Here is a 26,548-nt window from a genome sequence, read left to right as displayed (position 1 = left end):
GCAGTCTTTTCAACTTGAAAAATATAAATGTTAACACAACACCCACATAAAAGATATAAATCATAACCCACAGAAGCTATGGTGAGTGGGGCTTTTTTGTAGCAAGAACTCTTTTTTTTGTAGCAAGAACCCCTGATGTGGCCAATCCTCCAAGAGCTCACAGGGTTCTTAGTACAGGGCCTACTGTAAGCTCCAGGTTACATCAGGGGTGTGTGGCCTAATATGCAAAGGAGTTCCTGCTGCAAAAAAAAAAAGCCCTGGGTAAAAACATTCTTACAGAGTCATATGCACAATTTGCTTTGCTCAAAGAACTCCACTGACTGACTGCTTGCATTTTTCCAGAACCTGTATAAAGCAGCAAAGTTGTTGCTCCCAAGTCTTTGCAGCACATAAGGAGTGTTGAATTGGAGCTATCGCCCAATACATATAAACTTTGCTTTTCGAAATTGTGATGCTCCAGATGATATAGTAAATAAGCCTTTGAAAAAATATTCCTACATATACTTTGATCATTTGCAGGTAACTATGCAAAAACAGGGAGAGATCTTTAGATTTCAGTAGAAAATGTCAAATCAGTATGTTGACAGTGAAAAATACATGTTCTATACTAAAATTGATCAGGAAATGTTTTGTTTTTTTTACACAAACAAACAGCAAGAGGTTGTCTGAAATATCCACCACAAATTAAGGGAGAATAGGTGCACATTAATTTCAATAAGACCAAGCATATTCATTCAAATGTGGCAAAGAAGAATTGGATTTTGAAAAGGACCCAGAAAATGTGCCATGTGACCCAGGCAGTTCCAAGCATGGTGATATCATAGTATACCTATTCAGAACAGGAATATGTGGGCACCTTGAAGACTTAACAATTTATTCCATTGTGGCTGGCCTAGAACACTATAGCAGCCATTTTATGATTGGCCTTGGGCCTCATTTTGTGGTAGCGCCCATAAGAGCAACAAGATTGCACCCCGTGTGCTAAAATGTAAAACAGGGTAGTCATGATGTAAAACAGGGTAGTCATGATGTTCTAGGAGTGAACATTTCTATATTGGTTTAAATTGCTGTGACATTAATCTCAGCATGAAGAGGATGAGGAGATGGCAGAAATTTATAAAACCATCAGCAATGCAGACAAAACATGAGGGGGGAAAATCCCTCTAAAAATAGAGTCATTCACTGAAATCAATGTGCAGCAAGGTGGCAGATTTCAGATAAAAATAACCACCAAAGAATTGAAGTTAGCATAAAGTACATTAGAAAAGAAAGTATATGAAGGGTTAGCACGTCAGTAACAGCAAGGCAGAAATTTAGCTAGGGAATGGTCTATTATATTAATAATTACCCTCTCTACATATTAAACCCTCCAAGGATGCTAGTGCTGTTAACAGCTATTGGCTGGTCATGTATATCTCCTTTGGGGGCAAGGTTCCTAAAAGAATCGTGATTGTATCATTCCACACTGAAACAGAATATTTGGATTAATTTCAGTGCAGCTTTCAACCTGGTTTTGGAACGGAAATTGCCTTGGATGACTCTAATTGACAACCACCACTAGGGGAGAGGCAGGAGGACTGCAACCCTCTTGTTTCTCCAAAATGTCCGTGACTTTCAGAATCTTCAAACATGGTATCCTTCTGGATGGATGGTATCCTTCTGAAAAGAGGTCTTAGTGATACCATGCCTTGGCATTTCTGCTCCTGTATAGCAGACTAGTACCGGGAGGTGGTGTTGAGAGATTACTTCTTTACCCCTTGGTGTTCATAATATTGCATCACGCAAGGTTACAACTTAACATACATATGAAACCACTAAGACAAGATGTCCAGAAATCTGGGGTAAAGAATAATCAATATGCTGATGGCATTCTACTCTGTTACTCCTTTTCAAAAGAGTCAGATGAGCCAGAGGGTGGCCTGAATATATGCCTGGATAAGCAGAATGACCAAGAAACTTAACATCAGTCCAGATAAGACTAGATTAGTTATTACATAAGAACATAAGAGAAGCCATGTTGGATCAGGCCAATGACCCACCCAGTCCAACACTCTGTGTCACACAGTGGCCAAAAAAAAACAGGCACCATCAGGAGGTCCATCAGTGGGGCCAGGACACTAGAAGCCCTCCCACTGTGCCCCCCTCAAACACCATTCTTTCAATGACTAACCACAGAATGAGGGGCTAGCATGTTCTAGATGGGGTTGCACTTTACTAAATTAGTAAATTGACAGGTTGGGGAGCTATTAGATCCATTTCTTGTGGTTCATATATTATCTGCAGCTTGTAGCATATACCACAGCCACCATGGTGTAGTAGTTAGAATGTCAGACTATGACAGTGGAGACTCAGGTTCAAATCTCCACCCTGCTATGAAACTTGTTGGGTGACCCTGAGCCAGACACTTATCTCACAGACTTATAGAAATGTGAAGTTATACTGAGAGAAGGAAGCCATGCATACTGCCCTGACCACCTTGGAGAAAGGCTGGAATAAAAATGGGACAGATATTAACTGAAGTTTGTTAAAGCTGGTGAGTCAGTTGTTCCCCTTCCTGGGAAGGCCTGATCTGGCCACAGTTATCCATCCAGTTTAGATTATTGATTTGTTCCTTGTTGGTCTGTTCTGAAGATTGTTTGGAAATACGAATCAGTTCAGAATACAGCTGCCAGAGTTCTCATTAGTAAACATTATTGGGAAAGTGTATCACAAATATTCACTGGCTGCCAATTTGTTTGTTGGCTCAATTGAACGTGCTGGTTTTAGAAGAAGACTGCAGAAGACTGCAGATTTATACCCAGCCCTTCCCTCTGAATCAGAGACTCAGAGCGGCTTACAATCTCCTATATCTTCTCCCCCCACAACAGACACCCTGTGAGGTGGCTGGGGCTGAGAGGGTCTCACAGCAGCTGCCCTTTCAAGGACAACTCCTGCGATAGCTATGGCTAACTCAAGGCTATTCCAGCAGCTGCAAGTGGAGGAGTGGGGAATCAAACCTGGTTCTCGCAGATAAGAGTCCACACACTTAACCAAACTGGCTCTTAAGGGCTTTTAAAGCCCTACTTACTTTTAAAGTTGGATATCTTAATTTTTCTCCCATACAAACCTGCCCAATTGTCGGGATCTATTCTCAGAAGCCCTATTCTGTTTGTTCTAATCCTCAGAAATGATAGGAGAAGGGGGCATGTCTGCTGTATTGCTTTGCTCACAGAAATCTATCCCTATATCCCCATCCGCTTGGCAACTACTGTTTTGAGTTTCAGGTGTCTGCTTTAGATGTTTTTATATTTTTAGGCTTTTAGTGATGTGTAATGATTGTTTTTTGTGATTCTGATGCTCATTTTCTGCAGCTGCTTTTACTGCTACTTTTATTCATCTTTGGAACTTTTTAATGAGCTAGGATACTAAATAAATAATGATTAGCAGCATTCAGCCTGAGGATTGTGGCCTAGAGATGCAAGAAAGAAAAGATGACCTGCTCTACACTCAAAGCCTTTCCTTCTCTCCTGTTTCTAACTTTTGCATGCATGTATATTGTTAGCCCCTTTGGATTCCCACTGGGAGGAGAAGCAGGGTATAATGAATTAGAAATAATGGAAACGTCTCTGATTGCCAAGATTGTGAATATTCTTCACAGACCCCACATATATATAACTACCTACATGGTATACATTCTAGGCTGAAAGAAGTAATTTGTATGTACATATATAAATGCTGTCAAATTACACCTGATGTATGGCAAATGCCACATTCAGGACAAGTGAGAAGCAAAGGTGGTTTGCCATTGCTTTCCTCTGCAAAGCCTTCCTTTGTTCTCTCATCTAAGCACTGACCCTCCTTAGCTTCTGAGATCTGTCAAGATCAGGCTATACTATGCTGCTTCCCTCAAAGCAATTTGTAGACAGGTGTAGTCCAGAAATCTCCCAGTAATTAAGGGATTGGTTTGTTGTTATCTCTCATATCCATCCAACTGTTTCACTACAGTTTTGAATCCCACCACAAATTCTTATGTTCAACATCATCGCTTTGACAGAAGACTACAGGGATATTAATTAAATCAACAAAGCTCTTGTAGTATGATCAAAAGCAAATCAGTTTTCTATAGATAGCTAATGGTGATGTATATTGTAGATATGTGGCTTCTACTAAGACTTTTAGGCACTCCTGTGTATGATACCTACTGCACAAAGAAACTGGAGATGGGAGGAAATTATTGACACTAAAAGCCCAACTACATTTTACATTGAGCACACAATTAACTGGTATGTTATTTGACTGTAGCTACAACAGATATCATGTCATACATATCTATTTGTGTGTCAAAGGCTTACTAGAACAGCTGAAAACATACCTAGTTGTATGAAGATGGCTAAACACCTATCCACTGTGATGTCACTAAGCCCAACCCCATGACATCACTGGACCTCCCACCCATGACATCATCAGGTCCTACACAATGAGTCTCAGAGATTAGGATAGGATCTGGCAACTGTAGTCTCTTCAATGTACTCAAGAATCTCATTAAATTTCTGGCCATTGTGTTATTTCATTCTATATCTACACTGTATCAGGTATTGATATTACTGCTAGATTTCTTAGCTGTATCACTCTTCAACTATTAAACCTGCTTAATACAGTGCAAGAAAGTTTGTGATGAAGTAGGCTGAAATCTATTCTGAAAAGCCAAGAACTCAGGGAGTTAGCTGTAGGATTAAAGCGTGAGAAATAGCACCCTCCAAATATATATAATGTAGTATATCATTGCTGAAGCATTCATTTGGCAAGGCTGAGTGAAACAATGCAGTGTGGAACTACACAAGGTATTTGCTAGCCAGAGGCCACACGTTTAGCCATGTTACTTACAGCTGCCAAATTTCAATGGGCATGAATGAGCATCCATAGGGAAGTCTTCTAAGTGCATTGGACATTCAGCCTGGACCGTAAGCCTGGAAGGCAAAATATGCACTTCAGTCTGCAACTGAGAAGTCAAGAAAAACAATTCAACAAAAACTAGCAGAGTTCACGCTGGGCTCAGAGATAAAACTGTGATTATGGAAAACTAATTAAAATTTAAATCATGCCTCCATCATTCTTTGTACATTAACATTATACACATTCTTTGTACGTTGTCCTTCACAGGATTGGGCCTCAAAATTTATAAAGAGCCACTTGAATGAAATTATTATGTAGTTCTAAATTGTCAGGTAAACTCCATAGGAATACAGAGCTGCTTGCTCAGGTGTCGAATGTGCATACCTTCAGAGAAAATGAATCAACGCCTTTGTTGTGGTTTGTTTTGGCCAATCAAACAATACACAAATAAGTGAATCAAAGCAGAGACAAATTGTGGAGTCAACATCATAAAAGCACCATCATTACCTTAGGCTACCCACTCCACTAGTAGGGACATAGAATATGTACAGACTTCTAAGCATACTTTCTTTCTAGTGTTGAAGATAGCCAATCATCTGCAATGGAATCTCTGTATAAACAAATTTCACTGTGTGCTTGCAAAATATAGCCTTTGAGAACGGGTGTGGTATGTGTGTGCCTTATACTGCTAAAGGCCTTGGGAGGGGGCAGGATGGAATTCTTCTCTTTATCTAGCGCTTATACTGAACATATTAAGACAATTGTCTATCCTAGTACTTATTATAGCATGGGTTTTATCTTCTGTGTTGAAACTTTTAAATTCTTGGTTTTTTTACTTGGTTTGTGACCGTAAATAAACTGACTGACTGACTGACTGACTAGTGCTTATGTGGAAAAGATAGCATGCTTTGTCATCATGGCCACCCTGAGCCTGCTCCGGCGGGGGAGGGTGGGATATAAATAAAATTTTACATTACATTACATTACACCTCCTTAACAGACATGAAAAATGCACTATGGATGAAATGAAAGACTGAGCAAAACTTGGCTCTAATATGTAAACAGCCTGCCAGGAAAATGAACAGAAAAAGATGAAGGGGTGTACCTCATGGTGTACAAGAGTGTCCCATCATCTTGGATTCGTAGCAGCTTGTTTGGCATAGTCATGTTATGGGCTACTGACTTCTTTCCATTGTGAAAGAATGTATCTGGAGTCCAGATTTTACTGGCCATTAAGTTGTTCAGACGAAGAATGTTCATTGGACCCTTAAATTTTAACCTCTCGTCTTTCCACTTTTGGCGAAAGAAAACATCTATTGTATATTCCTGTGATGAAAAAAATAAAAATGTCTTCATCATAATTATCATTAGTCTATTTAAATACAGAAACAGCATCGTGTGGGGCCACTTTTGAGTCCCCAAAAAAGCAAGGGGTAAGGGAAAATAATCATAAAGTAAATAAAAATTCAAACTTCTGCAGAAGTTCTGAATAATCACAATATAAACAAGACCACGGAGAAGAGACTAAGCCACAACAAAAAGAAAAAACTCTCCGTGCAAAATGCAATTTTAACTTGTTGTGAAAAATGAGTATCACAATACAAAACTAATATTATCAGTACATATCACCAAGTTAAAACCTCATAAGTTACTCAATGCTCCTACTGCCCTTATGTGGCTAAAAGTCACTATATTACTTTCAGTCCAGTGTTAAAAACAGGTGGTCCAACGGAGAATCGGTCCGCTTTGCAAGCCGTTTCGGATCCTTCTTCTAGGGACCATTCTTATAAGAATTGTACAGTTTTCCAGGTCCAGTAGTGCCAAATGAAATCCTAGCTTTCTCTAATTAGCACGTATAATAGTGGGAACGCCATAGGAAGCACTATCCTTATCAGTACCTTATCAGTTCCTTATTGCTCAATCAACCATTCTTGCGTCGCATGGCTGACTCTGCTCTCCCCCAACCACTGGTGGCTCCAGGAGAGATGAGGATTGGCCTTCTGGGGAAACTGCTAGGCAGCGGCTGCTGCTAGGTAACTTACCTTGCTTCTCTCAGTAAAAAACAACCAAGCTTGGTTCTCTCAGTAGAAGCTGGTGAGGGAGGCCCTTTCAAGTCCTATTTTGGGGGCTTTGAGGGAGAACTCATTGGTTGACTCTACTTCTCTCTTCCACCTGAATCGCTGTTGCTAACCAGTCAAGCTGATTTTGTCAGAAAAAGGAAACCAACCTTGGTTCTGGCAGCTGCTGCCTCTCCCATTGGCTAAGCTGCCTGTAACTTTGCTTTGCAGAGGAGAAAAAGAAAGTCTTCCCTTGACTGGCTGAGGGACAGAGGAGGGAAAGAGTCATAGCGAAAGCCTTCCAACAATTGGCTGAGGGAGGGAGGAGGGAAAGCTTTCTCTTAATTGGCTGAGGACTCCTCCCCATTCTCCTCTGGGAAGGAAACACCCAGTGACTGGGGTAAAAACTGTGTCCTGTTGCAGTAGGCCAGATACACAAAGAGAAAGATAGGGAGTGAAAGCAGGAGAAATTAAAGACAGTGTTGATCTGAAAGTTATCTCCACTAAAGGCCTCTGAGGGAGAACTCAGTGGGGCAGTCCTGACTACAGCTGCCGGTTCCAGGTTGGCGGGAAATTTCTGGATATTCTGTGGTGGAATCTGAGGAGGGCATAGGACTTAGGGCTTCAGAGCAGGGTCTGTCAGACCCATGTTCTTGCTGTGGAAGCTGACGGTGATTTCAGACCAGTCACACACTTCCGGCCTCACCTACCTCACAAGGTTTTGTTGCAGATTAAAGGAAGGAGAGGAGATTGATGTAAGCGTCTTTGTCCTCCCCCCACCCCATGGAGAAAGACTGTCCTTTTTCTATGTAGAGACTGCAGAGAGAGGAGGAGGTAATGGAAAGCTGAAGTCAGAGGAGCAGATAAAGGGAAGGATATAGGGTTGCCAACCCCAGGTTTGAAAATTCCTAGAGATTTAAGGGGTGAAGCCTCGAGAGGGTGGAGTTTGAGGAGGGGTGGGACCTCAGACAGGTACAATGCCATACACTGCACCCCCCAAATCAGCCATTTCCTCCTGGGGAGCCACTATTGCCAGTCTCCAGGTGAGGGCTGGAGATCACTCAGAAGTACAACTGCTCTCCAGATGGCAGAGATCAGCTGCCCTTGAAGTGGAGGGGGGGAGTGAATGCCTTCACTTGGGTGGCTGGGAAGACAGCAAGGGTGGGGGGACACTTGCCCAGAGCTTCTTTCTAGAGCCTAATGTATTTTTCTCTTCAATGGGCCTCATTCCTCCTCCTAGTAGTAAACAATAAATAAAGTAACATAAAAATACAAACTATGAATTTGGCTGGTTGCCGAATAGAAAGAAGTACTAAACCTCTTGCTTCCTCCACCTTCTCAATGTGCCTAGAACTAATATATTAATGGTTTATTTATGAGTGTCACAGAAGAATTAGAGTCAGCCAGTGGAGAACAGAGAACAGAGAGTAATTAATTAGGCTGACAATGATGGGCCAAAAGTAAAATTTTAGGGATAAGTAGGGCATTTGCTGAATGGAATTTATGTATGAGTATTATGAGCATGAGGATGGCAACTGGCAGAAGACTGACCAGTTGTGTGGGGGCCCTTGCTGATTTAACCATAGAGTTTTGACCAAATACTAGAACATCACTGATGATAATATTATATCACTTCCAGGCATACCAGAAGTAATCAGCCTCATTCCCCCCCACCACCACCATTTTTCTCTCACCACTCAGCTGAACAGTGGTGACAAAGGCCAGCAAGGGACAGGAGGTCTCCTGCTTTAGGAGGACAACAGGTATCCTGGAACCCCTTGCAGACATACAGTAGGCTCCTGCCTATGGGAGATTATTCTGGAGTACCCAGCAGTATTATCATGAAGAGTTCCATGAATAACTGAAACTTTGTAGATGAGCTCATTTTAGGACACCAGCTATCAATATAAGACATCAATACTAATGGTTACAGGTAATAACCTCCATTTTACAAACATAAGTGTTTTACTATGCTTTTTATATAGCTTTTAAAACTTACTGCAGAATACAAGGGTGATTTCCAAATTAAAAACACCTTTTATAACAGTTTATCCTAATGTACTTCCTTTGTAAACAGAATTATGCATAAATACTGTTTTGCTTGCCTGTCAGAGCAGAAGAATAGCTAAAGTAGTATCTAAAAATAGAAAATAGTAAAAGTGGCTAAATTAGTACATGACCCTGCTCCTCAGTTTGCATTAAGTAGATATTCTCAGTGGGATAGATTTGCATACATGCACACATAACACACACAACTCTTCCAATGCTGACATTGCTGTATGTAGTAGCTACATCAGCAAGGAAAATAGGATATAATATTATTTATATATACACCAGTTGCTAGAGCTATATGTATACACCAGCTGCTTACTCATATAAACACAATCATATATCTGGCTTCTGCCACAGTTAATACAATCTTCAACCATAATAATTTTAAGAATTATTTTTTTTTGTTAAAGAGTTGATTCAGGCCTTTTAATAGCATACATATCCTTTACAATAATTACAAATATATTAAAAAACAACAACACATATATTAAATCTCGCTAAGCAGTGTGAAATGTTGCTGTTGATTTATTTATTTCCCTCATTAAAACAATCCGCACACAGTGATAAGCTTACATAACTATATCTTACTGGCTGATGTGTTTCTTTCACAATGGTTTCTCTGCACTCCAAAGTTACCTACAGTTCAGTTTCCTTGCCAGTTGCTAAGGCAATGACCGGCTTTCTAGTAAATAGAAGACTAATTGCAAAAAGTGAGGGAATGGGGGTTTCTTTTTAATTTGCAATGCATAAACGTTATCTTTTAATATGAGCACATGCATAAAAGCACTGCATGTACGTATTCCCATCGTGCTACTTCTAGTTATGCAACTGTGAACTTCAGTTTCAGCTGTCTGGAAAGAATGGAAACATTTTCAGAATAAGAGTACCTTAGTCAGGAGTAGGGGGGAAATCCTTCTCATTCTTTTCTTTCGCTATAAATGATATCTCTCCTTTAGCTCAAATTCAGCAGTTTTGTGCTGAATAAGTCCTGCTCAGAAGCTCAGGGTCCTTCTATAAATTAGGACCAGCCAGAGCCGGTCCTGCCACTAGGCAAACTAGGTAACGGCCTAAGGCGCTAACCTTCTGGGGGTGCCAAACTGGGTGCCTCCCATGTGACTAAATGACATTATCAGTGCTGGGGGGGGGGGGCAGAAGTTAGCCTTGCCTGGGTGCCAAACAGGTAACAAACAAAGTAGCAGCACAGTATATTACAGACCAAAATCAACACCTCTGTGTATATAAACAATAAAGAATTTATAAACCTGAAGAGTGTTTTCTTATTTTACAAAGATACCTTATACACAGTACAGAAATTTTTTTTTTCAAAAGGGGGTGGATTTCACAACACAAATTTCTAACCAATTTTATCACCACTGCTCCATACAATTTTTATAGAGAGGTTCCTCGTTGAAACTATCTTTTGGAGCGTGAGTTCATAGTCCTTCTTATTGCTGAAGCAAATCCAAGGCCCCTAGAATAATGGCTCCAAAGGCTCCAGTCTTCTCCTTATGTGCCTGTCGACTTTATGGGTCACGTTTCGCAGAGATGCTTGATCACAGAGCCATTCCGCAAATTCTATCTTTTGACGTCAAAACTAAGACTCCTAACATTCACAAAAGGCACAAGCTCATCTTATTAGTGCACAGGGACACTATCTTCTGTGGTGGACCTGGCCTAAAGACAGGCTGCAGAAGTTGTCTACAGCCCACCCTGGACTCAGCAAGAGCAGGTTCTACGAGAAAACATCAGATGCAAGCCATGCTTGTCTCCACTTCCCATATGCTGCCCTTGGTTCATAGTGGTCAAAATCAGAAGTTTCCTGAGATCCAATGGGTTCAAAAGCAAAGGAGCACTAAAAGAGGCAACGGAAATCTTGCTGGCCTCACCAAGTAATTATGGGTTGACATTCTGTGAAAGCTTCAAGATGGAATCCAGCTGGGCAGCCTGACACTGATAAAGTATATCCCAAATTCAAGATATGAAATCACGGGTTCAATACAGGGAAGCTTTAGACAAACATATTCAAAAGCCCCTGAAATAATTTTATGTTTTTAGATGTGTATTTTAGTTTGGTTTTAATGATGTGCTTTTGTTTGGTTTTATGGTTTTAAAGATTTTTAAAAAGTATATGTCTTTACTCTGTTAGCCACTGTGGTGGCCCTGAATGGTATCAAATAACATTCAAAATAGCTCATACCAACTCCCCCACTTGTCTTCTATTTTCTATATGGTGTATCGGAAAAGCAATGTGAACTGATTGTATATGGTGTATTGGAAAAGCAATGTGAACTGATTCATTTTACCTGCATGTACATTTCTCTGAAGTACTCTTTCATCCCCTATGGTTAATAAACCAGAAAGGACAATCCATATGTTTAGACTAGCAACAGATAACTCTGAATTTATTTATACAAAATAAGTAAGACCAGTGACGTCTCCAGTTGACATTAGTGACCTTTGGATTACACCTTCAGCGATCATGAAGATTTTGTATCTATTTACTTACAGAGCAATCCAAACTTGACTTGGCATTTTCAAAAGCACAACTGCTCTCCATATTATTTTTATATCTACTCGACCTCGAGCACACGTCTATTTAATAATAACGCTTTCTAATTTAGCTATATCTTGCTTTGATTTAAAAGCAATTCATAATATAGAAATGCAGCTAAGTGTCAAAAACATGTCCATGATGAAGCCAAAAGAGCCAGTTAATATAAAAGCCATGCCTGCCCCCACCCCCACGGAAAAAAACCCTATTATTCAAGACAGACTTTTCTGACTGTTATCTGAGTCTTTGGAATGCATGTATCTCTCTATTACAATATACTGTGGAGCAGGGGTCATTTTGTAGAAAAATAGGTGGTGGAGCTCATCCAGGGATTGCGATGCAGCTGCACATACTATTCAATGGACAAGGAGGTGGAACTCTCAGGAGGAGGTGGAACTCTCAGAAAGGTTCAGGAGCTGTGCTCCTGTGAGCTCCCACTGAATCCGAGGCCTGCTATGGAGGCACAGTAAGAGAAAGTAGTGAATCTTTAAATTCAACTCACTGACAAATTCCTCCTCACTGCTCTTTGTCTCTAACTTCCATATAAAACCTGAAATACGACATAATCAGGACGACCTGGGCCCACTCACACACTCCCGGTCTAACCTATCTCAAAATGGTTGTTGTGAGGATAAAATGGAGGACAGAAGACCTTTGTACAGTACACTGTTGTTTTCTGTTAAATCAATTTCTCTACTCAAAGTTGGAAACGTTCAGATATTGAGTTTGATGCCAGTAGGGACCACAAGTGATCCCAAAGTACATTTATTATTGACCCACAGTCTTTTTTTAAAAAATCAGCAATTACTTCCTTTTTGAACCAAGCATGGAGTCTTGATTCTCAAATATAGAAGAAGACGCAAAGTTAATTTCTACAACCTTTTAGAGGAAATGTGTTTTGTTTTGGAAGGATTTGTTAAACTGGGTGTTGACTGTATGAGGAATCATTACTGATTTGTAGATGGGAAGTTGGATGGCCGGGTTTATATTTCTCATATGGGAGAACCGGGCTTGATTCCCCACTCCTCCACTTGTAGCTGCTGGAATGGCCTTGGGTCAGCCATAGCTCTCGTAGGAGTTGTTCTTGAAGGGCAGCTGCTGTAAGAGCTCTCTCTACCTCACAGGGTGCCTGTTGTGTGTGTGGGGGGGAGAGATAAAGGAGATTGTGAAGGCTCTGAGATTCAGAGTATAGGACGGGATATAAATCCAATATCCAATATAGCAAATGGTGGATATTGTTTTTGTTTTGTTTTGTTACAATTGTTACAGCAGTATTAGAGGTTTTATATGCTGATGGATACTTTGGCCCTTTTTTGGGTGGGAAAAAACAGGATATAAATTTTCTATATAAATAATTGAAATATTTTTCTCTAAACCAAGGTGAATACCATTTTATAAGAGTTGCATCAGTGAATTATTTGAATCATTAGATCTCAAGATGTTTCTTACTTGAAATCCTTGCTCATTGCTTGTTAATATTTTAGGCATATTTTCCACAAGAAAAAAAAACAATTGTATCTGCATATCCATGAAGACTGGGTGGAATATGACAGAGCATTTCAATCACTGACAACCAAACACAATCCAAAGCACATATCTACTGATGACAGATATGTTCTGAAAGCAAGGGCTAACCAGGAGCTAAGCAAGCCCCCAAGATAGTTTGCATCTCCATCTTTCTTTGAGGGAACAGAAATGAAAGAATGCTGGCCACCAGCAGGAAGGCGCTGACTACATCAAGGAGCAGTAAAAGGAGACAATGAGGAAGAGTGGGTGGGTATGATTCTATATCTTTTCTATTCTGTACCTTCCATCCTACCTGTGAAATTCTGCAATAGGTAATCCTATAAGAACACATCAAATGTGAACACTTCAAATGTTAGCCTTAAGCAAATGATCTCAAGTATATTACATTTTTATGTATTTTACCTCACAAAGACCACCAAAATGGCTAACAAATCAAAACACACATAATAAAAACACAATTTAAAACCATTAAAACCGACCCCTCCAAACACACATTTCATTAAAACAATTAAAACCGGAGCTAAAATACTTACAAAAACATAAAAACAACAATCAAAACATTGGTTGAGAAGGAGGGATCACTGAGGGGACACCAAATGAAACAGAAAAATCTTCACCTACTGTTGAACGGCGGCAACAGCAGGAGACAGATTAAAAGCCTATTTAGTTGTTTCCTAGAGGATGACACTCTTCTAAAACTGCACTGTATATGGGTCTACAACACTGAAGTATGACAACTGAATCCTGTAATGCTGTCTGTGATTCTGCTTTTTCAGACAAAAAATTGTCTCCCAATTCAAATTCCAAACACAATGGCAATGGCAGGAACAGTATATAAATGATAAATAGGATATAGGCCCTGCCGTCAGGCATACAAACTCAAAGACAAGGTGAACAAAGGAAGGGACATGTAAAGGGAAAGGCGGTGGAAGAAGATCAGCTTGGCAATGCAAGAATAAAGAATTGTTAACAACCCCTAGAGCCATTCTGATCTTCCCTTGTTGGTATTCTTACTGGAGTGGAAGCAGTGTAATCTGACGTCAAAAGCCAAAGGATCTGCAGCGAAAGGGCAGTAGCAATTGGAGTAGAAGGGTTTTGGGTTGGGGTTTTTTTTTGGTAGACAATCTTATAGGGAACTGAGGGGGTAAGCAATCTTATAGGGAACTGACTGTAAGGTAGAGATCTATGATGCCTACCTTTGGATATGATGCTCTGCCACATACTAAGAATTCAACCTGGGACATTCTGCATTTAACGCAGGTGCTCTGCAGGGTCAGCCCTAGTCTCTCTGGCACACTAGCCAAAGCTAACTTCTGACGCCCCTCCACCCCAGCACTGATAATGTCACCAAGTCACATGGGGGGCACCCAATCTGGCACCCCCAGAAGGCTGGCACTTTAGGCAATTGCCTAGTTTGCCTGGTGGGAGGGCCTGCCCTCTGCCACTAAGCTACTGCTCCCTCCCCTCCTCCAATATATTTTAAACAAGCACCTCTGCAGCTGGACGGAAGGTTACTTCCATAGAGTAAGGTTTTAGCAGTCATGTTTTGAAACATTCGTATCTAGGATATCTGATACTTTAAAAAGCAAAATCTCTAGTCTTTTAAAAACATCAACTTCGTTATGAGATCTTGGGGTTTATTGCCTCTATTCATGGAAGAAACAAAAAACCCATTATAATATAGTGGGTTCGATGCATTGAAGAGGCAAGGAGGTAGTGAACATCAGCTCTTTAATGAGTACAGCATAAGGAAGACTGCACTAACAAGACTGGACCAATGGAGCCAACTATATACAACTCAGGGTCCCTGCACAAGCACGTTATTGGATCATTCAAACCAGCGGGGAGCTCGTGATTGGTGCAGGGCAGCAGGGATTTGGATCCTGCTGCCCATTGTTCCCAGGTCCCCAGGCTCCGTTCTTATGGCTCCAATGAGCCAGGCAGGAACACCCTATTCAGTCTTCACTTGAGTCCACATACATAACACCTATTTATATTCTCTGGATAGCTTCAGCTAAAAACTCTGAGAAGTGTTCCTGTAGAACTCCTTTGTGACCCAAGCTCTCCACCTACCCCCCTTCCTCCCCAAGTACACCCCTGAAAATGATTCTCAAGATGGTCAACCTCAGGCTGAAACTCACGTGATTTTTTTTTACTGACCTCTTTTTGACAGTAATACCAACAACACTAAGCACAATTTCAGTGTTTTTTCAGCTCCACCTAAACTTCCAAGGGCACCAATTATTAATCAAATCCTGCTGTGCTGTTAAGGGGCTGCCAACTTCGAGGTGGGGCATGGAAACTACCACCACCACTCCTTTATGCATTTATACATTTTCCTAACTGAACGGAAGATTTAGAAATTATCAGCTTAAATTAGTATTTAATGTTATATGTTTTCGCTTACAATTATGGTGATTAACAATTCAGAGTTCTTGGTCCTGTTTTTCAGTTGTTTTGCATTTGGGGGAGGGAGTAGTTTTATTTTCTTTTTCTAAAAGTGAACACAGCTTTTTCTCTCCGGCTAATGTCACAATGCATTTACATCACTGGCCTCTTTGTAATTCTTCAGGGCTTTTCATCACAACACCGAGCTTAAACATTTCATAAAAACAGCTATGAGACAGCTGAATCTCCAAAGGTGCGATCTGCTTTATCCTTGCACTTTGCCTTCCTTTTGTTAGTGCCCATTATTCTACATAATGAAGTTGAAATCATCTCCTCTATATCTCTTCCAACTTTCACCTTTGACTCAATGTATTATTGCTAATGCACCTCTCTAAAATTGCAATGCAGCTATTAAAAGGAAGTCTGGATTTAGAAAAAAGAGAGAGAGAACTAGCATTTTCAGCAGTGTCTGAAAGGCAAACTACGCATTACCCTGTGGCCATGTGTAATCAAGCCTCAACAGCCATTTATCTTTTGCAGAATGCCCACAACAGGGGCACATTCAATGGGGAAGGAAGAGAGGGCTTAATTGTAACCCCACCAGTTTGTTTTTCCTAGTACCCAGTCACCTCTTGTTTCCTTGTATTAGCAAAACTCATTAGCATATGCCACCCTCCTGCCAAAAGCAACCCGATGCAAGAAAGGAGAGCCCCAGGCGAGCGAGGCCTGCTTGGGCTAGCTAGAGATCCAGCCAGACAAGCAGGCCTTACTTACCGTACCTGGGGCTCTTCTGGCCTGCCCCCTCCCCAGTCAAAAGGCCAGCAAGCCACCTGCTGCCCAAAATCACATAAGAAGTGGAGAAAGGGTGGCATGGGTTTCTCCAAGGGTTAATGAGGGATGCTGGGGTTCTGGCAAAACTCCTGGTGGCTGGCTGCCTGCCCACTCTCCTAACCCAGGGATTGTTATGCAGCTGTACCTACTATTCAATAGACAAGGTAGGTGGAGAGGAGGAACCCTCAGAAAGGTTCGGGAGCTGTGCTCCTGTGAGCTCCTGCTGAATCTGAGGCCTGCCTGTGGGGTTCTAAACAACTGGAGAGGGAGGAAGCTAGGGCAACTTGGACTCTGGGGGGGAAAAGAAGGGGGCTTCAATGTATTTTATCAATTTTGAGTAACTCTTTGGGGAAACTGAGCATTGGAATACCACAATAATCTCTCTATAAGCATAAAAATGTTTGCTAAAATTCAGCCTAAACTTTCTTTTGGCATGTTTTTTGAGACCTTATTTGGGTCCTCAGTGCATTATTTGGATATAATTAAACTACAGTATTTCAGAAGATGTGTCACAGCAGGCAACCTCTTTCTCCCATGCTCCATTCCCCATGATGGATCTATGGAGCAGGAGGAAAAGTGTGTGTGGGGATGTGATGGTGTGAGCACTGTGACATTGCATCCAGGAAAGCATCTGGTAAAGATAATCAAGACTTGGGAAAATCCTAGAGTAGGAGTGTCAAGCACGTGGCCTGAGGGCCGGATCAAGCCCTCAAGTGGCTGCTATCAGACCTGTGAGCAACTCACTACTACCTGATTCCTTCTTTTTCTCTTGCTTCCTTCTGCACTGCAGCTTGTTTTGACAGGCTTGCTCAATTAAGTTATAGAGCAAAGCCTCTGTTTCCTCCATTGGCTGACTAACACATGAAGGAGCTTTTGTACAAAAGCTCGCAATCCTCAACCTTTTCATGTTTTCCCCTGGGTCTTAGGCTCAAAGCATAGACCATGAGATTTCTGTAATGAATGTCAATAAATCAAAAGCAAGCTTGCAACTTACAGACACACACCTGAACAGCATACTCAAGATTGCTACAGCACAGACAATGCTAATCTTATAAACATATTTTTAGTTTCTAAAAAATCTTTAATTGTGTTTGCCTGTGTCCTTTATAAAGTTTATATCTCCAATACCTGGCATTACATTTTATTACACACATGGCCTAGCCTGACAAGGTCTTATTTATGTCAGATATAGCCCTCATAACAAATGAGTTCAGCACCCCTGTCCTAGAGTGTAACAGATGTTGTGATGTCTCTACCACATGATCACCTGGATCTGACATCACATATCTGTGACATTTCCCCGTCCCAGGCTCTACTCTCAAAATGCTCTTGGGGAGGAAGGCTGGCAACCCTACCTGAAAAATATGTGGTACCCTGTGTGCACATGATGAATGTGGAGAAACACAAACTGTAGGAAAAAGCAACACAGACAGCCAAAATCCACTTCAGGACCAAGTTAGAAGCACTGTAGATACAAACTAAATTTTCTATCAGCAGTAGGGGACTTTCTTGCCACCCCTCTTTCATGACAGTCTGCTGCTCTCTGCAAATTGGACTGACACAGGTGGTGGGGGGGATGACACAAATGGACTGTGGACTAACACAAGTGGCAGGGAGGTAAGCAGCAAGAAGTTGGAATCGGTAGGAATTGCCATTTTAGTCTAGATCCATCCCATTCAAACAAATAGGTACTTATTAGGCACTGTGAGCCCTACATTTAGCTGATACAAAATCCTGTTTTTGGATTAGTTTTATATCTCTGTCACATCATTCTATGATCAAAAAACTGAAACCTAGAGGTAGAGCAATGTAGATGAAAGGTCAGCATTAGGGAAATGGCCAACCTTGTTTTCAGTGCTTCTCTTTTTGTTTCTTGGGACATACTGAGCTGCCTACAAACCAGAATGGAGATGAACAAGGTTAAAAAATGCTTCTTCTGCAGCTAAGGAAGGAGTTTTACCTTGTAGTATATTACTCCTCCCTCCATTTTTATCACCTGTCACAATGATAGGCGTTTTCTTTTTTGAGAGCTATAATGAACAGCTGTAACAGGAATTCAAACTGGGGGGGGGGATATGATAAAGAATTATTTATATAAGGTTCAACTGTCACTTGCACCTTTATCTAGGTTATATATGGACCACCCACTTTCCTTGGATAAGCGTTTTAGATTCTCAGCACTATATGAAGTAGGTTTGGTTGACAGGCAGTAACTTGCCCAAGGCTATCCATGAAATTCTACATGTGGTCAAGGATTTGAATATTCATTTCCTACAATCAAATGTCTAAACCAGGGGTGTCAAACTCATTTGGTATGAGGGCCAGATCTGACAAAAATTAAACCTTGTCAAGCCAGGCCAGGTGTGTCATAAAATGTAATGCCAGATAGCAGAGATGTAAACTTTATAAAGGGCACAGACAAACACAGTTAAAGATTTTTTTAAATTTAAAAACAGCACTCTTACAATATTTTGTTTATGTAACAGTCTCTGACAACTGACATCTCTTGCTCTGAATTACTGCATCAAAATCTGGAGACAATGTTCGTGCTGTAGCAATCCTGAGTATGCTGTTTAGGTATGTATCTGTAAGTTGCAAACCTACTTTTGATTTATTGACATTACATTACATTCATGGTCAATGCTTTGAGCCTAAGACCAAGGGGAAAACATGAAATGTCTGGGCATTGTGAGCTTTTGTACATAAGTCGCTTCATGTGCTGGTCAAAACTATGTGAAGGCACCATGGCACAGATTGAGGGCTATGTGTTTGTCTACAATACTATAGTCTTCCCCAGAGAAATAAGTGCAACTCCTATGAGGCAGTGCAAGAATAGACAGTCATGTATAGTGGTCAGTATCAGCCTACTATCTGTGAAGTCTAAGTTCAAAATCCTCAATCAATTAAAGAAAATAAAAGGAAAATGTGAAAGAAAAATAATAGAAAATGTGCTAGGTGAACTTGGTTCGGACACAGACTCTCAGCCTAATCCACCTCACTCTCTTGTTGTTATTCCTCATCTAAATAGTTTGCATGCTTTCCTACTGAGAAAGACTGGATCATGAGGGCATGAAAACGGCAATAAAGTGAAGGCAAGCCCAACTGCACCCAGGAGAGTCTTGGCATAACAAGCCCAACAAAACACACACAAACATACCCTCTCTGTGTAACAAGGCAAAAAGCTCATATCTTGAATAAAACTTTGTTGATCTGAAAGGTGTTTTGTATCTCTCCATGCGATTGAGGGAACTGGGCAAATAAGAGGACGTGAAGAGGGAGGAGCCTTAGTCAATGGAAGAAAGAGAGCCTTGCCTCAGTAGCTCTGCTGTGTGATTGAGAGAGTTTGGCAAAGCAAGCTCTGTAGCTCCTGTGCAATTGAGAGAGCCTGGCAAAGCAAGCTGAGATTCAGAAGCAAGCTGAGACTCAGGAAGCAAGAGAGAGAGAAGGAAGCAGACAATAGCCAGTTGCCTGCAGGCCTGACAGGAGCCCTGTAGGGACCAGATGTGTCCTGCAGGCTGCATGTTTGACAGTAATGGTCTAAGCGGGGGCTATGAACACTCAATAAAGCCATACTACCAAATAACAATGTTTTGCTTTCAAACCACCCCCCCAACTTCCTATTTAAAAAATTAAAGGATAAAATGAAGTTGCCTAGGTAATCATACAGCAACTCTCATTGAAGAAAATATTTGTTTTCCCCACTGCTTACAAACAGAATGTGAAGTTATTTTAAAAAAGGAACTATTTGAAGCTATTAATATTCCGTTTTCTCAAATCTGTGTGTGCAATCCTATTTATGAATTCAGACCTTTTACTGAAAGATATAACATGTCATGTATATAACATGTCATTTAAAGGTTTTCCCTGTGGCTTTAGAAATTGGCTGTTCTACCTTACTAGTGTATATAATTTTTAGCAAAATAAAAAGCTGGTTCATGTGCTAGGGCTACACTGATAAACATTTAACCACTTTTATATAGCTGACTACTTATCTGCAAACAGTCCTGCGGCTAATGGCTCTGGCTCTGTCATTTTGAGTCACAGATTTTCATTTCCATAAGGGCCCTCTTGAGAGCTATCCTTTTCATAAATGCTAAACAGGATTCCAGTCTCCATTGCTGTGTCTCTTAGGGTCCCATTTACACCCAAGCAAAGCATGTGTGAAATGCTGCCAAATGCATTCTCCACCCAGCGCTCTAGATTAAAAAACAAAACAGAAACAAACATGTTTCACACTTACATGTATTGCAAAAATTGAGCCAACTGTTCCCAGTCAATGAGTCTATTAAAACAAACTGCAAAGCATTGCCACATGGGAAAAATCCTGATATTCACTGGAGTAATTTGCCATCTTTAATCATTTTGCTTAAGCTAAACCTTACATATGCTCTACGGCCAGCATCCTACTCGCAATGCCTATTAAAGTTCAGTATGTGCTATTTCAACAGAGGCTAGGAAATTAAAATAAGAAACCTTCCAATAACAAGAACTGTCCTGGACAAATTGAACTGGCATATCATTTAACGCTTATCTGGTGAAAATAAGCACACTTCTGTGATGAAAAGGAACTTATACTGCAAATAAAATATGTGCATTTCTGAAGACTTAAAGAGAACAGGCCATTTTGTAACAAAAATTACAGATATGGCCAACTATGGGACTAGATGTATTACGGAGTTGCATTAGGGACAAAGGGTGTTGGGGACCTCCTTGGTGTGCCTGTCAGCCTCAAAAAGCAAGCACCAGGGAGAGTCTGCTATGGATTTGAGTCATAGTGCTAGGAAGCAAAAGAGTTAACTATTTACTCTTGCACCCTTTCCACAATTGTAAATAGGAATGCCAACCTTTAGGTGGGACCTGGAGATCCCCCAGAATTATACCTCATTCCTAGGCTACAGAGATAAGTTCCCCTGGAGAAAATGGATGATTTGGAAGCACTATACCCCACTGACATCCCTGTCCTCCCCAGGTTCCACCTCCAAATCTCCAGGAGTTTCCCTACCTGGAGCTAGTGGTGTCCCACAATGGTGGCCGGGGGAACTTGGCAACCCTAACCTAAAGTGATCCCCACTGGGCTGCCTTTATCCAAATCACCTCTTTGTCTGAATTTGAGAACGAATGGTGAATGAATTGCAAGCAGCATTTGCAAATAATGTGTGTGTGGTTCTAAACTGTTAACACAAGAAATGTTGAGGATACAAGTTCTTACACTTCCCCCTGCATGCCAAATTCATATATAAGTAGAAGGAACGCATTTGTATATTAGGCCACACACCCCTGAAGTAGCCAATCCTTCAAGAGCCTTGTACTAAGAGTCCTGTAAGCTCTTGGAGGACTGGCTACATTGAGGGGGGGGGGCAGGGGAGTTCCTGCTACAAAAAAAGCCCTCTGTGTGTGTGTGTATATATATATATATATACATATATACACACACACATATATATACATACACACATACACATATATACACACATACACACAGGCACACATATATATACACATACACATACACACACACACACATATATATATTGCAAAAATGGTGCTGTCAAAGTGTGGGTGGGTGGAGGAGAAAAGCTGCATGGCTTGCAATCCTAAGCATGAGCCAACATTATGAATGCCACAATATTATAAATATCACTGATTGCATGGGCATACAAGCAATAAATGAACACACTCTTTCTAATAGAATTGATATTGAATAATCCACGAGTGCCCTCAATAATCCAGGGGTATATGTAATCCAAGCATGCCAGCAAACTGTGGGCATGCACCAATGGTGGCTACCTGTCCAGCCATCATGTTCAAGCCACTACCACTGTGAAACATCTTGCAATTCAGTTGGTTTTAAAGAGTGAACAGCTCATCCAACACAGTATTCACCTTGAGAGAAACTGGCCTTTTGGGAACATGTTTTGCAAATATTGTATCATCCTTACTTTTAGTCCCAATAAGGAAAAAGTCTGGCAAAGTATGGAGCTAAAATCATCAGTGGGGTTTCATGGAAATAGCAGCATAAATGTTAATTTTAATTGGAATGTTGATTTAAACGATGGTTTTATAATGTAGTATTTATTGAATTATATGATTTTATTGTATTGTATTGAACTAATATGTTTTTTTTAATTTTTTTATTTATTTATCTGAGATTTATATCCCGCCCTTCCCACCAGGTAGCTCAGGGCGGCTTACAACATGTAAAACTAACATAAAAATATAAAATTAAGCATTAAAAATTAACATTTCATAATTTATAGTTAAAAATCTAGGCATTTGTTATGTACATAAACGTTAAAATCATACAGCGGTCTTAAAGCTACACTCAATTCAAATTCAATTTCAGGTTCAGTATTCGATGTTCAGTGTTCAGTGCCAGCTAGTTGTGGGCCAGCCGGAAGAGGGCTATCTTACAGGCCCTGCGGAATTGGGTAATGTTGCGAGCCGCCCTGAGCCTGCTTCGGCGGGGAGGGCGGGATATAAATAAAAAGTATTATTATTATTATTATTGTGTACAGTCATGTGTACATGTGTGTGAACAAAAAGAACCCCTTCCCAGTGTTACAGTACCAATACACAAGGCATCTCTCAAGACTGAGGCTAAATTACACGCAATGAGGGATACAGTGACAAAGCCATAACGTCACATGTCATTTGGCTGTCAGATATGATACCGGTTGCCACATTTGTATTTCTAACCAATGCACAACCATGACTACAGTGATCATCTTGATATTACTACATATAGTCTGAAACCTGTGTTACAGAAATTGTTAATCTCAAATATTGTTTATCATTGTTATTTATTTTGCCACTCTCATTTTGTTTTAAAAACAAGCATACATTAAAATTCAGCAAAACAAGAAAATAAAAAATACGGGGCAAGTAAAAAGAGGACAAAGGAAAGAACACTGCGGGGATTGGAAAAGTAGTAGAAGAAGGAAGCGAGAAGATACAGCAGGAAAAGAGGTAAACTATGCTCCTTGTGTAAACAAACAACATTATTGATGCCTAGACTATTGCGTATCTGCAAGATCTTCAATGGAGAGCAATAATAGACATCTGAAGAAGAGAAGATATTGGATTTATACCTTGTGCTTCACTCAGAGTCTCAGAGCAGCTTACAATCTCCTTCCCTTCCTCTTCCCACAACACCCTGTGAGACAAGTCGGGCTGATAGAGCTCTGACCCAAGTTAGAGCTCTGACCATGACTGACCCAAGGTCACCCAGGTCACTCCATGCACGTGGAGGAGGACTGGGTTATCAAACCTGGCTCTCCAGATTAGAGTCCACTGCTCTTAACCACTACACCACATTTGGTCCTGATTTATAAATAAGTATGCTGTTGATCATAAGAACATAAGAGAAGCCATGTTGGATCAGGTCCATCCAGTCCAACACTTTGTGTCGCTCAGTGCCAAAAAAACTGTGATCAAGAAGTCCACCAGTGGGGCTAGAAGCCCTGCCGCTATGCTCCCCACCAAGCACAAGAATTCAGAGCATCACTGCCCCAGACAGAGAGTTGCAACAATACACTGTGGCTAACAGCCACTGATGGACCTCTGCTCCATGTGCTTATCCATTCCTGTCTTGAAGCTGGCTATGGTTGTAGCCGCCGCCACCTCCTGTGGCAGTGAATTCATGTATCTTGTACATCATATTCTCTTAAATAGTAATACTTTAAAACAGATGCTGAAAATAGAATTTCCTGATTTTATTGTTTGAAGCTTTTTGGTCAACCAATTAATATGTTTCCTGCCAGCAAGCTAATTCCCCTTTCAACCCATTTTTTTTTTTATCCTGCTCAAGGATGTTCCTGAAATGTGGGCCTTTTTAAAAACTCCTCTAAGTTACATATAAGTATGTGCACTATATTAAACTGCTGCAAAAGAACAAACAATCCTGATGTGATCTGTATGAACAGTTTATCAAAAATTCTCTTTTTGCATGGCATTTTGCCGGTGCATATCTGTAAAAGTCAGCACAAAAAAACTCTGGAAGAACTCAAATATATGAGCACATTAATATATGTTCATTTGTGATAAAGAACAAACTGCACACGTTCCAGTTTCAGAATTAATGGTGGAAGTTCTTCCTATGCTGAAATTAAGGAGAAGAACTCAGGACACAGCAGACTTCCAAAAACCACACAGAGACAAAATCTGGTCATGCCCAGTTGTTACCAATCCAGTACCCTTTCTTGGTAAAGCTCCTATACTTAGTCTGTATTTGTGTGTATTTAAAGTGCCATCAAGCTGCAACCATCTAGTGGTGACCCCATACGGTTTTCAACGCAAGAGTCTAACAGAGGTGGTTTGCCATTGCTTTCCTCTGCATAGCAACCCTAGACTTCCTTGGTGGTCTCTCATTCAAATACTAACCAGGGTTGATTCTGAGAGGCAGTTTGGTGTAGTAGTTAAGTGTGAGGACTCTAATCTGGGAGAACCATGTTTGATTCCCTGCGGTTCAACATGCACCTGCTGAGTGACCTTGGATCAGTCACAGTTCTTGAAAGAGCAGCTTTCTCAAGAGCAGTTCTTGAAAAAGCTCTCCTCAGCCCCACCTACCTCACAGGGTGTCTGTTGTCAGGAGGGGAAGGGAAAGGAGACTGTAAGCCACTCTTGAGAATCCAAGTGAAGGGCGGGGTATAAATCCAATCTCTTCTCTTCTTCTTTCAAGATCTGACAAGATTGCACTAGCCTGGATCATCCAGTCTGGGTATGCTTAGTCTACCCATTGGTCAATCAAGAGAAGGTCCTGTCCCTATATTAAAGATACTCAAACCATTGAATAAGATGTTCATTAACAAATCTAAATATTTTCTTATTGCAAATAAACGTTTCTGCATACCATACAGCATTGATGGCTTCTGTCTCTCAGCATGTTCAATTAAACCTTTACTCCAGTAGGAAATTAACTTTAGCTTTCCACGTGATCCCCATGAGAAGTGTTATAACTGGCCCAGAGTTTCATGGATTCCTTGATGGCAACCTCCTCAAGCTGCCAGGCTGCAGTTTACTTAAAAGGCATGTCCTAAGCTGCCTGCAGGGTCTTCTGTCTTCAGCTGTGCCTGACAGACCATGCTGCTGTAATTGGATTCTGTTAGTGTGACACTAGGTCAGGCTTGAGTTTTGCTCTTCAAGGTTGAAAGAGTAATTACTACTGGAAACAAATCTATAAGTGTTACTTTGGTATCTCAGACACCTGCCATATCCTGGATTGATAGCTGGTGACTCTTGGTGCAATAAAAGAATGCCCACTATTTTGTAGGGAAATGAAGTAAGGATATCTCTATGTGCCTTTCAAAGAAATTCTACCACTGCCATCTCTTGCAGTTTCTGAAAATGCTGTCTGTTGAGGGACTCTGTTTAGGAGGCCTCCACCCATGGGTGAAACTAAGCTGGTATGAGCTGGTAGTGGGCACTGGTAAGATTAGGGTGGCCAGGTCCTGCCCCCCCCCCACCACAGCCACCGGTTGTCAGCTCCAGGTTGGGAAACTCCTGGAGATTTGGGGATGGAGCCTGAGGAAGATAGGGACCTCAGTGGGGTACAATGCTATAGAGTCCGCCTTTCAGAGTATCTAGTTTCTCCATGAAAACTGATCTTTGCACTCTGGAGATGACCTGTAATTCTGGGGGACCTGTAATTCTAGGTAAGGAAATGACTGACGTGGTACCTCTGCTCTTCTGCTTCAAGCTCCCTGAGAGAGTATCCATAAGAAATCTCAGTTACTTCCATTCCACATAACTGGAAAACACACACTCTATACTTATGTGCCCCTTTTGCAGCTTAGGCAATTCTAACTTCACTATTATAGTTGGTTGACCATGTGTGCTCTCTGGTCATATGCCATAGTATCTGGAAACCAGAGCAGCCGGGTCAGTTCTCCTGTACTGCACTTTCAGAGGTTCAACCCCCTCAGCAGTTTTCACCCATGTTTATCTAGCACATGGTACATGATGGATAGAATACTTTACTTGAATGGAATGCTGCTGAGTTCAAGAGTCCAACACTTGTTTGGAAATTAACACACGCATAAGGCAAATAGACCTGAGAAACAGCGAGAGAGCACACACACACAGCGCACACTTCCCTAATCTAACCCCTCCCTCAGCATGATGCTTTATTGTTTTTTTAAGAGATACAGATTTCATGCATTATTTCTAACTAAAACCCTAGCAAGCAACAGAAACTATTTAACAAACAGTTGCATTGCAGTTACTAAAGAGGTATGAGACACTTTCTACAGCAAGGTGGAAAACTGAAATAGAC

General features: G+C 41.0%; 1 protein-coding gene across 1 annotated transcript in view; it reads right to left on the bottom strand.

Annotated features, from left to right (window-relative positions):
• GABRA2 (gamma-aminobutyric acid type A receptor subunit alpha2) overlaps nt 1-26,548 on the bottom strand; it is a 108,641-nt gene that overhangs the window by 17,381 nt on the left and 64,712 nt on the right. Inside the window, exons 5-6 of the mRNA XM_060246304.1 lie at nt 5,978-6,198; nt 4,864-4,946 (exon numbers count right to left, since the gene is read on the bottom strand). Of these exons, the coding sequence (XP_060102287.1) occupies nt 4,864-4,946; nt 5,978-6,198 (304 nt within the window). The remainder of the gene's footprint in view (nt 1-4,863; nt 4,947-5,977; nt 6,199-26,548) is intronic.

The sequence above is a fragment of the Heteronotia binoei genome, chromosome 9, assembly GCF_032191835.1.
Source record: "Heteronotia binoei isolate CCM8104 ecotype False Entrance Well chromosome 9, APGP_CSIRO_Hbin_v1, whole genome shotgun sequence".
Taxonomy (NCBI): domain Eukaryota; kingdom Metazoa; phylum Chordata; class Lepidosauria; order Squamata; family Gekkonidae; genus Heteronotia; species Heteronotia binoei.
The sequence above is the reverse complement of the archived record's forward strand: the minus strand, read 5'-3'. Positions and strand labels throughout refer to the sequence as shown.